General features: G+C 40.9%; 1 protein-coding gene across 1 annotated transcript in view; it reads left to right on the top strand.

Annotated features, from left to right (window-relative positions):
• The window catches only part of Frem3 (FRAS1 related extracellular matrix 3), a 57334-nt gene that overhangs the window by 17488 nt on the left and 23679 nt on the right, over positions 1–16167 (top strand). Inside the window, exon 3 of the mRNA XM_026392739.2 lies at positions 13572–13718. Within this exon, the coding sequence (XP_026248524.2) occupies positions 13572–13718 (147 nt within the window). The remainder of the gene's footprint in view (positions 1–13571; positions 13719–16167) is intronic.

Raw genomic sequence — 16167 nt, 5'->3', positions numbered from 1 at the left:
AAGTTCCAGGTTTAAGGTTATTGCTGCTGGGTATGGGGCGTTCCTTCTGCCTGAGTTCCCGTTGTGTTCTCGTGGAATTCAGAAAGTATTTTGGGACGTGAATTGGCGGGCAGAACTGGGATTTCCCCAGAATATGTTTGTGTAGAGGCCGGTGTGAGTTCGGGAATAAAGAATTGCTGTTTGAATCTACAAGGTGTGTGGTGGCTCGTGATCTTGTGCCCAGCCAAGACTGCGGCAACTCTTGACTCCCTCTTTTTCTTTATTTAAACTCAATATCTTTTGATTCCAATTCCGGTAGTTAAAATAAAACCCATCCTCTTCTCTCACCTCTCATTTTATTCTACACTTCATCTCCCTTTTTCTAACTTTTCCTCTGTCAGCAATCCATTCTTCATACTGCAAAAAAAAAAAAAAAAATTATGTGAACAAAGTATGAGTGCTACAGTCTGAATGTTTGTACCTCTCCGAAATTCAGATGTTTAAATCCTGACCCCTAAGGTGATGGTGTTGGGAGGAGGCCTTCAAGAGGTGATTAGTTTATAAGGACAGAGCCTTCACTAATGGGATTAGTGCCCTTATAAAAGGAGCCAGACAGAGACCCCTCACACCTTGCACAATGTGAGGACATAGAGAGAAGTCACCACCCATGAACCAGGAAATTGGCCTTTACGGGACACCAAATATGCTAGTGCCTTGATCTTGGACTTTCCAGTCTACAGAACTGTGAGGGATAAATTCCTGTTGTTTCTAAGCCCATGTTTATGATCTTCTGTTATAGCAGCATGGACAGACTGAGAATGTCTAAACCTTTCTACTGGTCCTTCAGTGCCCTCAGGTGAAGTCTGCTGACAGCATTTGTAACATCACTGATGTTCTGAAGCCCGCTCACTCCCTCAGCTCCTGCCAGACCTCTGCTCTCTGATCTATACAGTCAGAGTGAATTCAAGCAGTTCCCCTAATTTCCTGTGCCCTTTCTCCCTTTATTCCTCTGCACCCATCTTTTTCTTTGGCTTCTGTTTGGCTAACTCCTACTCATTCGGGTTGTGTCCACTTTGGGGATATTAGAAATCATGCTGTTCAGAATAATCATGCTCAGATTTTTGTGTAGAGGTTAGTTTTGCATGGATTTATTTCTCTTGGGGATACACTTGGAGTGGAAGGCTTCCTCTCAATTTTAAGATTCCAGGACGTCTTGATATCTACTGTCATGGCTGCCCTGGCCAACCTTTCATTCCAGTGAGAAGAAGAATAAGAGTCAATTGATAGAAAATCAATTGGATTTCTTTTGAAAACACATTTCGACTTGAGCCCTTTTTTAAGTTTATAACTATAATGAGGTGAGAAATTGTTAGTGCTGTGCATTGGATGGGTTTCCTAGGAAACTTCATAGCTTCATTACCAAGTCTTCTAAGGAATATTGGTCATTTCATATAGGGGTTTTATCCATGAGATGGTGACTGTGGGAAGACTCAGTAAATCTGACACATATTCCCCAAGAAGAGTTTTACTTTCATGTTAATACAAATGCTTATATTATGAAACAGAATACAGAATTCACAGGGAATTTTTAAGGTATCTCTGAGACTTCAAAGCTCATAGCCTCCGGCTGGGCTTCAAGCCCCTAGGACTTGCCCCTCCCAGGGACAAGTTCACTCTCACTTGCTCTTAGCAGTATTTCAATTTAGGGTTGGAGAAGCTCTGATGGAATGAATCTTTTTTTTTCACATAGTTTTGATATGAATTCCAAATAATTTAAGTGCTATTTCCTAAATGGAGCGCTATGGAACGAACAGTTGCAGAGGTGTTATACTAAAAGAAAAAAGAATCTTGTGTTTATGCAACTTTGAGAAATATTGGTCTCTCAGAGTTTCTTTAATTTGAAATCTGTGGTTTTCTTAACTTAGAATTTCTCAGACACCAGAGTTCTCTCATCCACTGCTCAGAATGAAAGATCTAGAACTATCTTCTACAATCTTCCATCTGTGACCTCTGTCCATGGGTACTTAAGCATATATAGTGTTTTGGCAAAATTGCCTTTTAATCTCCAAAATTAAATTGTGAAGTGATCAAAACAATCAATTAGGAATCATCCTAATGTTAGTTTTAGAGACTGAGAAGAGATTCCTGAGAGGGCTCTCTCTGGGGGCAAAACACTCCTGTTTTGTTAACCACTGAATACAGTGGCTTAGGCCTGCAGCTGGAGTGGCAGTGAGGAGGGGTGGGGTGGTGGGAGCAAGGTTGGCTTAGGCCTGCAGTGATTTTCCTCTCACTTTCTCAAGTGTAGCTGAGTTGGCTGGGCAACCTTGTGTCCTGACTGTTGTTTTCTGATCAAATGGCTTCTTTCTGGCAGATATATTTTCTGTGATTAATTAAGCATGAATAGGTGATATTTTTCTACGTAATTTCACCTTTGATGTTTTTAATTGACTTTTCTCTGCAACCTCAGTCTTTTCCTCCTGTGAGCTCATTTGTTGGAAAAAGGACTCCTAGGCAGGACACTGTGCAGGTGGAGATATTTGGATCTGGCTGTCAGATTTCTACTGGGGCTTCAGGTCCTTTCCACAACCTTGCTCCCACCACCCCACCCCTCCTCGCTGCCTCTCCAGCTCTATGAGGCTCCTCCTGTCAGCCACTTGTCCTCTGTGCCCACGCTGATTTCTTCACTTGCTGTCAGCTCTTTAACTTGTTTTCTTTCTAGACTCAGTGTTCCCTCACTTCCCAGTTCCCTACAAAGTAGGATGACATAATAGGAAAAAAAAACACAAGTTTGGAAGCGCAGTTTAAGGGTCATTGTATGGCAAGGGGAGTCTTTTCTCTCTTTGGCAGGAGTTCTAATTGCCAAGGAAAATGGAGATATTGGAGCTCAGTGGGTGCCACTGCTTCATTCACAGAAGTTGAGTCTGCCGCGCGACCAGCACACTAGCTTCATACTAGAGGTTCCAAACATAGAAGTTAACTAGTGAGATCAAAATGAAGACACATAAAACTCAATTTACCTTCTTCTTGCCCAGCTAAGAGACTGCTTCTCCCGGCTCCTGCCTCCAGCCACCCGGCGGTAGCGAGGTTTACACAAGAGACCAGCAGGAGAAAGGAAGAAGCACGCCGGAGAGTGGGCTTTTATTGGGGAACAAAAAATTCAGGGGAAAATTCCATCCAGTGAAGGTCGACCGGGAACAGCATTCCAAGGTCAGGGTCAGTGATGGGTTTCCAGGTCAATGGTCAGTCCCACCCCCACAAGGACAGGCCCTCGCACCTGGAAAAGGTGGGGAAAGCTCTGACAGCTGGCCTGAGCGCCTCACACCAGTCAGGGAGGTACCCAATCACGTGTGAGAACAGCTTCCCACAGTTGAGGAAGGAACTTGGGATGTGTGTGTTTGTGTGTGTGTGTGTGTGTGTGTGTGTGTTAGAGCAAAAAGTGTACACTGTGTTTAATGGAAAGTTAGTGTAGCTAGGAGATGTATGAGTCAGCCTTTGGTAGAGAAGCCCTGAATGAGGAGACCATCAGCGTAAATCAGGGTCTCCCTGTCTCAGACTTAAAAAATAGAAGGAGTTTTCAAGAGTGAAGAAGCAACTGTAGAGACCACTAAGGTGGTCATGCACCCCTAGGGAAGCCTTCTGCTTTCACTGATTCCTCACCAAAGGCCCAGGGCCCTGGGGTCCTCTGCTCTGAAGGTGGGCTTCAGACCCGCAGTCACCTGATGGGCTCATGCACACAAACAGCGTCAGGCTTTCACTCCAGAGATGATTCTCCTCTTCTCCTCAGTGATCGATCCAGGTTCCTCTGAAGTCAGGCCACTTTTCTTCGTCCAGTGAAATATATGGGAGTGAAGCGTTACCTTACAATTTTAATTAGAAACTTCCAATTTTAATTAGAAACAGGGGAAGAATCTATCTAGAAACCTCTTTGCAGGTGCTACTTATTAAATAATCATTCTTTATGTTTTAAATTTTTAAAGGAGAGTCTATACAAATACTAAATACTAGTCTTCTAGAAACTGGCAAGAGCTCACGTATTCACAGAGACAAAGAAGGTAATGCAGCTATGTGGAAAGGGTAAAGATAAAACAGGAAGAAAGGCCCGGCCGGGTAGGTCTCCTGATCCATCCTGATCCACACTGTAGCAGCCTTCCATAGGCTGACTACAGTCATATCCTTTATACATAACAACAGGAGGGGTGTGAGAACCAGCTTTGCATCACTGTGGCCAAAATACCTGAGAACAACTTCAGAGGAGAAAAGGTTCATTTTGGCACACAGTTTCAGAAGTTCAGTGCATGGTGGCCCAACTCCATTGCTTTAGGCCCAAGATGTAGCAGAACATCATGGCGGAAGGGTGTGGTTGAAGAGCTCTGCTCATTTTACAGGAGCTGGGAAGCAGAAAGAGGAAAGGGGGACAAGGCCACAGGGAAGATGTACTCTTCCAGGACATTCCCCCGGTGACCCACCTCCTCCAGCCACATCCCACCTACCTACCCTTACCACCCAGTCAGTCCCTCCAAACCAGGATGGACTGGTTAGGTTACCCCCCTCATAATCCAATGATTTTTTCCTCAGAATATTCCTGCATTACCGGGAGTTTTGGGGGGACATCTCTTATCCAAACCATAACAAGGAGAATAAGCCTGAGGGAAAGACATGGACAAGGGCCTGGATGATTGTTTTGTGTGATTTTCCCAGTCACATTTCTTTCCCTATCTGAATGTTCCTCATAACTGTATAATTATATGCTGTGTCAAATAATGCAGCAGCATAATTCAGAAAATAGTGTATAGAATCTAGTCTTTAAAAACTCTTTTCAATTCTAGTAAAATATATTTTGGATCATTCTGAAGCTACTTGTTTACCGCGGCTGAAGGCAGTATCCAGGTTCAAGCTGCCACGGAACATGATTCAGCTGGGACCTACTCTGTCACCTCTTATTTTTGCCACTAAGAGCATCATTCAAAATTATGCCTGAGAGACCCAGTCTGTTTTCCCTAAGTATCTGTGAGATTCATGGATTTGATAGTGGATTGCTTTAGTGCATCCCACTGGGATCATTTATAGCTTGTGCTTTTTTAAAAGGCTCTTTTTTTTTTTTCTCCTAGAGAAAAGAATATTTTACCCAAGAGTTTGTAAGTTGAGTAGAAGCTTTTCATTTATCTAGCCATTGTTGATTTGTGGTCTGGCAGGAAGGAATTGTTGGCAAATGGAATGCTTCCCCTGGAAAGAAAAGCTCCGTTTAGAGTCTTAGCCTGATACGTGCTTGCCAATAACTCGGCTAATGACATCTGTTGAATCCCTGGCTTGACCACTTTTATAGTGTATGGACTAACAATGGATCATTGCTGCAGAATTTTGCTGTGGCTTATTTTAGTTCCCAACCTTTTCTCCCTAATTATTATTTTTATCAAACCTCAAACTAGAGGTCATCTCTCCTCTTGGGCAGTTCTAAGGTTTGGCCAAACCCACTTACAACAGTTAGTGAACCCCCCCTCGGTTCCCAAATCTGACCTGTGATCAACAGAATTTTATTTTATGCCTCCCAAGATTTCTCTTATCTCCTTTGTTTCATGTGGACCTTCATGTGGATCACCTTTTCCTAACCTGTGTCAATCAGATGGCTCTTGGAATCTTGTGCCTTTAAGTACACTATGCATGTAAGCAGAGATAGGGATGTGACATTTATCTCTATGCTCTTAAGAGAATAAATGATTCAGGCTTGTACACCCAGTCCTTCAGAGCCACTAGTCACTGACCTCAGCACACACACACAGGGAGCATATCCTGTGTAAGACACCCATAAGGAAGCGTCAAGACTTAGTTCATGGAGGGATCCCGCCTTCCTAAGATATACAGTCCAGTATGGCTTTCCAGAAAATAGGCATCTGTGAAATTCTCTCTTTTCTCATGTCAGTCAAATACACACCTGACCAGGGTGACATGAGCAATTTATAGAAGATTTTTTAAAAAGCAGACTGTACACAGCCACATCAATGTTTATAGCAGAATTCACAATAGCTAAATTGTGGAATCAACCTAGATGACTTTCAGCAGATGAGTGGATAAAGAAAACTGGTATACATACACAATGAAATATAATTCAGCATTAAAAGAGAATAAAATCATGGCATTTGCACATAAATGGATGGAGTTGGAGAATATAATGCTAAGTGAAGTTAGCCAATCCCCAAAAAACAAATGCTGAATGTTTTCTCTGATTTAAGGATGCTGCTTCATAATGTGGTTGGGAGGGTGGGCATGGGAGGATTAGATGAACTCTATACAGGGCAAAGGGGAGGGAAGGGAGGAGAGGGGGTATGGAGGTAGAAAAGACGGTAGAATGAGATGGACATTATTAGTCTAAGTACACGTATAAAGACACAAATGGTGTGACTCTACTTTGTGTACCACCAGAGATATGAAAAAATGTACTCTATATGTGTACTATGAATTGTAATGCATTCTGCTGTTATATATAACAAATTAAAAATTTTTTATTTTATTTTTTTTTTTTAAATTTTTTTATTAGTTGCTCAAAACATTACAATGATCTTGACATATCATACATTTGATTAAAATGGGGTACGTGATCTTATTTTTCCACGTGTACAGATTGCAGGATCACATTGGTTATACAGCCACGTTTATACATAGGGCCATACTAGTGTCTATTGTATTCTGCTAAAAAGTTTCTTTTTTTTTTTTTATTTTTTTTATTTTTTTTTTTTATTGGTCGTTCATAACATTACATAGTTCTTAATACATCATATTACACGGTTTGATTCAAGTGGATTATGAACTCCCGCTTTTACCCCGTATACAAATTGCTGTATCACATCAGTTACCCTTCCATTGATTGACATATTGCCTTTCTAGTGTCTGATGTATTCTGCTGTCTGTCCTATTGTCTACTATCCCTCCTCCCCTCCCCTCCCCTCCCCTCCCCTCCCCTTTTCTCTCTCTACCCCTTCTACTGTAAATCATGTCTTCCATTTGTATTCTCTTGACTTACCCCTCCTTACCTCTTATATGACATTTTGTATAACCCTGAGGATCGCCTTCCATTTCCATGCAATTTCCCTTACATTGCCCCCTTCTGAACCATCATCTCAGGTTACTGGCAAAGTGTGTGTTATGTGCTTATGCCCAACCCTAAAGAAGGCGGCAAGATGACACTCTCTGACCTCTTCCTAGAGGACATGGGATTCATCCACAACAAATTGTCCAAACATAGACAGGGAGCTCCAAGGCTGATGGGTAACAGAAAATACAATCATGCTAACCACATGGCTATATTGAACACTAAGGGTCTGAAAATGATACTCTTCCTTTCTAAATGCTGATTGACTGGCAAAGAATGAAAAAGGCATCAGAGGACATAGCTCCAGTAGATGCTGGTCATGACAGAATGCGGATTAGTTTTAAAATGTGGACATATTGATTTTGTAATTACTCTTCCCTCTGCCTAGAATATTCTTCCCATTTATTGATTGATTCATTTATTTTGATACTGAGGATTGAACCCACAGGTGCTTAACCATTGAGCCACATCCCTAGCCCCTTTTTATATTTTATTTAGCATTAGGGTCTCATTAAAGTCAACCTCAGCAACTTAGTGAGGCCCTAAGTAACTCAGTGAGACCCTGTCTCGAAATAAAAAACAGCTGGGGATGTGGCTCAGTGGGCAAGTGCCCCTGGGCTCAATCCCTGGTTAAAAAAAAAAAAATTGTTGTTGTTGCATTTGTAACACCTGGTTAAAAAAAAAATTGTTGTTTTTGCATTTGTAGTTCTGATTGTCCTTACGTGTTTCAAATTCTTTTGCCTCGGTTAGAAAGTTGGAAGAGTTATTTGGTGACAGAAAACAAGAGCATTCAATGTGAATCATCAGGCATGGATCATCACATAAGAGATCTTACAAGAAAAAATGTATGTTAGTTGCTGTTGGCTTTGAATAAAGAATTTTTCCATTTACTTCATTGATTCAAACTTCATGACAAAGTTTGAAACCTTTGCTCAGAAATTTTAAATAGCTTCCTAAAGCTATAAATAATTTTTAAAATTACTACCTTCAGATTTTACTCTAAGACTCATGACTACCCATTCTAAGTTGTACCACAAATTACAGTTCTTTCAGGTGACAACTATTCAATCAAATAATATTCTAAGCTTATTTTGGTTTTGCTCCTGTAACTTGCCAAGTGTTACAGAAAATCAGACAATCTCCAGCTTCCCAGTAACTGATCCAGCAATACACAAAATGAGGTCCATTTTTAAAACATATTTGGAAAGGAAACTATTTGTATTGGAAAACAGTCAGAGAAAGGTGTGAGGGATAGCTGTGAATCCCTTCTGAAAGATTTCTTATGCTTTATCTCATTTAACTACAGAATACTGCATTACAAGTAGCTGAGAAGGTACCAGGCATTATATGACCCCAGACTCTGCTACCCAGAGGGCTGCCCTCTTCTCCTTCCACATTAAGAAGGTCTCTACCTCTTGTCCACAGAGGAAATGCCACCCATTTCTCCAAGTCCACCCCAGCCCAGGGAGCCTTTCCTCATTTCCCTTCATCTATTTCTATCCATAATCGTATTGGCCTTGTGTTATCATTTAATGGCTTCATACGAGCATGTCTTATTTTCTGAATGGATTAGAGAAGAAAAGCGCAGTACTCATGATGAGGAAATAAACATATAGATATTATCATTAGTATATTGAATGACTTTTACTTAAAGACAGCATTACAATAACACAACCTTTCTGAATGTTGAGTTATTTCATGGGTAAACTGGCATTTGCAATGTTAGATCCTTTAGAATTTAAGTATTATGTAAGCCAGTCCCAGGATCAAATAATATTGTTTTTGACACAAGTTCACATTTAATTCAAATATAATAATGTCTTTTTAATGCAGGGCAAGGAGTGGTATTTAAGATCAAAAAGTCCATCCATGATGGTGCATGCCTATAATCCTAGCTAATTAGGAGGCTGGGGAAGGAAGATCACAAGTCTGAAGCCAACTTCAGCAACTTAGCAAGACCCTGTCTCAAAATAAAATTGTTAAAAAATGTCAGGGGATGCAGTTCAGTGGTAGAGTGCCCCATGGTTCAATCCTGGGCATTGGGAAGAAAAAAAAAATCAACCTGTAGGATATGACCCATACACCAGAGGGCCATTAATCTCTTTTTGAGTTGTTTTATAGAAAGAAGGAAAGAGAAACTACCTTTAAAAAACTTTCTATCACTGTTCAGTTCTTTTGACTTTTCAAAATCAGCTGTTTTGGTTGTTTTTGTTTTGTTTTGTTTTTTCTATAATCTCCCAATGCATGTACTTACTACATGTTAGCCACCAGTATTTTTAGGCCAAAACTGGACCAAGTTGCTTCCTAGATACTTGCAGCTGTATTTCTGGGGTTGATTTTATTTAGCAAAATTAATGACTATAGCCTTAAAACATACATGGACGAACTTTATCTCTGGGATTTATCTAGAACTAGAAACAACTTCTGTCCAGTCTCTTCCTCCTAACATGCTTGGTTTAAAGAATCTTCTTTTTAAATATTTTCATGCATAGACTCTTACTTATTTAGTCGGACTATGTTGATATTTTTCATCTCTTTCCAAGTAAATTGATAAGAGTGCCTAGTTGCAATCACAGGCTTGCCGAAGCATTGATGTGCCAAGATGTCAGGTTACAACACTGACACATTTTCTTATCTTACTCAAGAGCCAGGCATATTAAAATTAAAACAAAGCAAATGTTCGCTGTATTAGGTATGGGGCAGACAAAATGTAGGTGAACAGCAAACAAATATGAAATGTAATAAGAAACTGCTTTAAAATTGAAAATATTACAATAAAAGTAGAGGCTGTTCCTATGATACCTGTATTTAAAAAAAAAAAAAAAAAAAAACAGGAATAAGTTGGCCAAACAGCTACAGAATATAGAACTCTGTGGTACCAACTGGGTTCCTTTTGCTTTGTGAAGCTGCTACTCTACAAAAGAATTTTACAGTTTGGGTCTAGTCACATTTTGTGTTTATTTGTATTTGATAAACCTGAGTGTTACAAGCTGTTCTTCCCCAACTGACAATTACCATGTTCTGTTCTAAATTTATCCATTGATAGCTTTTGCTTTCAAGTTATCATCTATTTTCACTGACATTTGAGAATCTTGTTTACAAATGATGATTCCAGGGTAGAATCGAATGCTTTTATTTATTTATTTTTAATTTTAAAAAAATTACAGCAGTTAAAAACACCCCAATTGTTGTGGCTTAGTGAACTTGTTTTGCTCTATTGAGAAAAGAATGAAAATTGGCATTTTAAAATATGTTTCTCGAAACTTAAACACAATTTTCAAAAGTTTTTACTTGTATTCTGCTTCTCATACAGTCAAATATTCAGCTTTGTTTTTCATGGTTTCTGGTATTTTCTGAAACATCATAATAAATTTGGAAGAAGGAGGAGGAGGGGGGGGAGAAGAAAGCCTAGTCTAAATCAATTCTGTGTTGTTTCAAAGTTATCATGGAAACTAACCACAGATGTTGAACACCTAATGTGTGCAGGCACTTTGTAGAACAGCTTCTCTGATCCTCACAACAGCTCAATAGAGCACATCATGTTGTTTTCATACTTATGGATGAGGAAGCCGAGTTCCATAATGTGTCCATGATTGTGATCACATGGCTAGTAAGTGGCAGAGCCAGAATTTGAACATGGGTCCATTTGACTCAAGAATTTGTGCTTTTGACAAGATTTGCAAATAGCTGTGTCAAGAGTACAGAATGGTTCTGTCTCTCACTGTGCACACTCTCTTCATTGTTTTTTTTTAATTTTTTTATTTTTTAACTACACGACAACAGTGTGCCCTACACATGTAGGGCACAATTTTTCAGATCTCTGTATATAAAGTATGTTCATGCCAATTTATGCCTTTATACATGTACTTTGTTGCTTTTTTTGCATTGAAATTCTTTTTTCACATCTTCATGCATGTATTTTGTATAATGATGAGGGTCTCCTTCCGCCATCCATGCTATTCCCCTTCTCCCTCCCTTTCCCTCCCACCCCTCTTCCCTACCTAGAGGTAATCTTCTTCCCATGCTCTTCCTCCCTATCCCATTTTGAGTCACCCCCCTTATATCAGAGAAGACATTCAGCATTTGTTGGGGGGTTGGCTAACCTGACTTAGCATAATCCTCATTGTTTTTTATTCAGACAGTCCAATCTGTAACAGATTCTGCCCAGTTTCCTTGTGCAGTATTTGAAGAGCATAGATTGTAGGAGTAGAAGCTCAGAGTCAAAAACAGAGCCCTGCACTCTGAATCTGGGCTTGGCTGGCCTGGGCTACTAACCAGGGTGGACCTGGTCAAGTCACTTCATCATCCTGAAACTGTCTGATTATAAAATGAGACTAATATTTACCCTTTCTGTAATATGATTGTAAAAATAAAGATCAATAAATAAAAAAATAAAGAGCACATAAAACAATTTAGAAAAAGACCCAAAAGTAAACACAACCTATTATTTTGACTCAAGATTTCAAAATCACAGGATTAAATCCATGCAGAATCAAAATGGTCTCAGACTCTCAATATTTTTAAAATAACAGTAGAATTTCTGGTATTTTTTATTTGTCACATTTTTTCTGTATTTATCAGAATATCCAAACTAGTATCAATGATGTCATTTTTAAGAGATAGAAGACAAAGAGTAAACATATAAAAGTACACATTTCTCCTGGGGTTATGCATCAGTGTGTCCCTGGCATGCCCAATAAGCATCATCTGTAGTGAATCCAATTATAATTGTAGCTGTAGGTCTTTTTAGCATTAATTCAAAGGTGGTAGCAGGAGGAAGAGTCTTTCCTTTCTCTTCTTTCTACCTTTCTAGTCACCATATCATGAAAAAAAAATCCTATAGTCATCATATTAAATAAAAATAACAGTACCGATCTGATCATGAGAATTCACAGTCCCAGGCAGTAAATAGACCTGAGAACTGTTTTGTATGGGTCTTGCCCTGTCGCTGTGGGCCGGACCTGCGATATGGAAGGAAAGCTGAGGCCAGCTTCACCCTTCCTGTGGTCAGGTTCCCCTAGTTAACTAGCAAGGGGTGGCCGCAGAGAGAGCAAGAGAAAGAGCAAAGGAATGAGGGGAACAGCATAGCTGGTGTGAGGAGTGCTGTTGCCCCCAATATCAGGGCCTCCTGGGTGACTGCTGTTAAAGGGGGCTTTTACTTTTTTGATGCTTCATGGGTTCCTTGAAGATTCCTGCCTCCTTGCCTGTAGCTCCTTGTCCCTCACTGCTCTGTGGTTCATGGAATCTGGCAGTCAGGTCCCAGCATCCTTCCTGCTGGGCAGGCCATGGCCTCCCTGTCTGGCCCCACTGGATGGTGACCCACCTTGATCCACCTGCATGCTCCCTTGTCCCACCCCTATGCTGCTGAATTACACCAGTGCAGCCCCCTCACTCTCCCCACGGCCAAGGCCACTTCAGCTCTCTAGAGAATGAGTCCTTCACTTGGGTCTCCACCTACAGTTCTGGAACTGGTCAGTAAAGCTTTCCTCGACAACCTACAGAAGGTCATGGCGCGCTCTCTGAGAGGGTCATTGAAACCCAGGTGGACCCTGTGGCACCAGCCCATACCCTCTCCCTTCTGAGGGATCAGTGAGATCCCCACCCTGGAGCCTGCCTTTCCTGAAGTATTCCTTCACTCCTTTCTTGTCCACACACGGCCCCTTTGGCTATGTCTGATCTGACTAAGGGGTTCAGGAGTTCTGGAACTGGTTAGTAAAGCTTTCCTCGATAAACGTTTCATATGATGCTCTGTCCCCGGGTCATTTGGTTTTGGACACCTCTCATGGGCCCATCAGTGGACACTGAATTATAGAGAGACCCATTTCAACATCATTTTAGAAGTGAGGATTGGCAGCCGCTGCTCCCGGGCTGAGGAAGAACTGCCCTTTCTTCCAACCCACACATAGTGCACCCCAAATAAAGGGGCCAGGTTGACCTTCCACAAAGAGGTGTGGTGTGGACAAGAAGAAATCACAGCCTTAAATCCTTGTCCGCTGCCTCTAGGGTGGTTTTAAAATATTTAAGTATCAGAGTTCAAGGCCCCATGCTAGGTCCTGAAAGTGATAAGTCAACGTAATGTAAGCGCTGCCTTCAGGGAACTCTAGACAAATGTGTGAGCACGTGGAGGTCCCCCAATGCAAAGAAGCACTCACCAGAGAAGAGGAAGAAATGGGGAAGGAGAGGAGGAGACAGGAAGAGAACAGGGAGGCAGGAAGAAAGGATAAAGGTCATACATCCTGCATTTAAAGCTGTCAAGCTGTGGTTTCTTGGAGCCCTGATGCATAAGTTGCTTTAAGAAAAGAGACACTAGCTCCCTTCACATCCAGCAGGGATAATAGGACTTAGGATGATCCCCTTGATGTTCTCTAGAAACCCAAAGAATCTTAGTCTCTCTTTCAAAAATATAAAATGTTTTGAAACCCATGGCTTTGGTAGCAAAACACATACCCTGATCATTAATTTTACCAAACACTGCCACTGAATTCCCCATTACACCTGTCAACTACAGGAGGAAATAAACTGACAAACCAGCCTTTCCACCTACACTGGGCTTGGATTTCTTTGGAGAAAGAGTACTACATTGTGGATGAAGACTCCGTGTTTTTAAAAGTGACCCTCCGGCGCAGAGGCTACCTTGAAGGAACATCCTTTGTCAGTAAGTTACTTGGGATTGGCTGTTGGCAAATGGTCAGGGAACGATGAAATGCAGGCTTAAAAATAATTAGAAGAGAATAGATTGAAAGAGGATCAATAACCATCTTAGGGGAACCCCTAGCAAACTATATGTAAAAATTGTTCACTGTGAACTACAGGCTCAGATAATATCGTTTTTTTTTTTTATCCTTTTCAATTTTCCTCTTTCTGGCAGGGTATATTCCTCCCCCACCCCATCTCTCTTTTTGTTCCTTTTGGTTCCAGGGATTGAACCCAGGGGCACTTAATCACTGAGCCACATCCCCAGCCCTTTTTATCTTTTGAGACAGGGTCTCATTAAGTTGCTTAGGGCCTTGCTAAATTGCTGAGGCTGGCCTCGAACTTGCAATCCTCCTACCTTAGCCTCTCCAGCCACTGGGATTACAGGAATGTGCAACCACACCCAGCTACATTCTCTTTTATAACTCAGTAGGATTCCAGGAAAATTAAGACATTGCCTAGCCATCTCACAATCCCCAAGTCACTCAATTTCTTTTAACATATCTTTAAGCATATAAGGCATTATTATGTTTAGCTCTAGCTATTTCTTTTGAAGAATTGTTAATAGTAAGTGATGCATTACTGGTATTTGTTTTATTTCTTATGATTATGTATAATTATTTTAGCCCTGCTATAAGATTATAACTTCTGTGAGGATGTACAGTATCGAAACTTTTTGTTTTACAAGGACCTAGTACAGAAAAATATCTTTTTGGCCATACACACACATACACACACACACACACACACACACACACATAATGTCATGCCTGCATAATGAATTTAATTACCATCATTAATAATTAATAATAATCACTCTAATAATGCATTATATTTTGTAGCATCTTTACCTGCCAGAACTTTCAGAAATCATTTGCCTTCAGTTTCATATCTATTAAGGAGGCAAATAGGGGTGTGTTGCCTTCATTTTACAAATGAGCATTCTGGCCCTCCCAGACAAACAGGACTCAAACCAGCCAAGGTATCAAAACTGTTGGAGAGAAGCCAGGAGGAAGTAAGATAAAAGAAAATGGGCTCCCAAGGGTCATCCTCAGGCCCAAGGCTTCTGTACTAGGACTGTTCTCTTAGAAAGAGGTCCGCCCCAGCCTCAGGCCAATCCCCAGGTTTCTTCACCGACTCTTGGTGGAACTGCTACCCAGAACTTCAGCTCAGATCTGCCTCCTCCAAAGCTGTTTGTCTCAAGGTCTTCTTGTGAGTACGGGTTAATATCATCCTAGCTCAGTAAAGGAAAAAAAAATAAGTTGATAGAATCATTTGAACATTTGCAAACTAACTAAAGCCCTCAGAAGAACTTCCAGTCTGGCCAACCCAGCACCTCTGCCAGGCTCTGTCCCCTTGCCCTGCACATAGATCTTTGTTGCACTAACCATCCCCAGGCATGTTTAATGGGTCTGTCTTCCCAGTAAATTTCCAGCTCCACATGGTCAGGAACTCCATTTTAATTATGCCCCTTCCCCCACAACGTAGGGCATATGACTGTCACCCATCATTTGCTGTGGCACGAGCTATAGTCAGCCTTCTGTTCTTGACAATACTGCCTAGAACCACATCCACACCACACAAAGCCTCTCACTCAGATGCTCCTGGAAGTCCTCCCTAGAGTCCCATCCCACCCCAGGCCAGGGCTAGTGGCAAAGAACAGAATCTAAATGAAAAAAGGAAATAACCATGGAGTTTGGCTTCCTTTGTTGCCGCTAACTCTTTTTTGCAATGATCCAAAGAACTTTCAGTTTCTTTATGTGTCAATTATCCACAATAAGATATGTGATATAATATGTGCATAATACATGATAATAATTCTAAATACATCTAGCATGGTTCCTGACTTTAATTTGGTAGCTACAGTTTATTGAGCACAAAAATAATACTATTATTATTCTATGGCATTGTCAAACAGAATTGGAACCACCTGGTCATCTGCTTATCTCCTCATATCTAGATAACATCTAGAGTAGTGGCTGTGCCTAATTCTGGGTGACATCCTCAGCCCCGTGCACACAGCCAGTGCTCAACAACTACATGCCTGCTTCGTTCCTGTAGCAACGCCAATTGCTCTACGTAAGCTTCAGCTTGAGGACATCAATCATCTTCCTTATTTTCAACATGTGGCCAAAAGAGATTCTTCCCAAATTGGACATTTACTCTTGGACATTTACCAGACTATATGAATACACACTTCCTTTAGCAATTTTGCAAAGACAATACTAGCTGTCCTGCCTTAGAAATTACTTTCACACTTTACCCTTTGGATATCTTTTTCCAGGTTTTGGATTATTGGAGAATCAGACAAAGGGCTGTTAATCTCACTTTGTCATTTTTCACCATAGCTAGTATCAGCTCATGTTTGACTTCATACATTCAAATAAATGCAGACCCTAAACCTGAAAATG

This window comes from Urocitellus parryii, chromosome 10 (assembly GCF_045843805.1).
Source record: "Urocitellus parryii isolate mUroPar1 chromosome 10, mUroPar1.hap1, whole genome shotgun sequence".
Classification (NCBI taxonomy): Eukaryota; Metazoa; Chordata; class Mammalia; order Rodentia; family Sciuridae; genus Urocitellus; species Urocitellus parryii.
The sequence above is the reverse complement of the archived record's forward strand: the minus strand, read 5'-3'. Positions and strand labels throughout refer to the sequence as shown.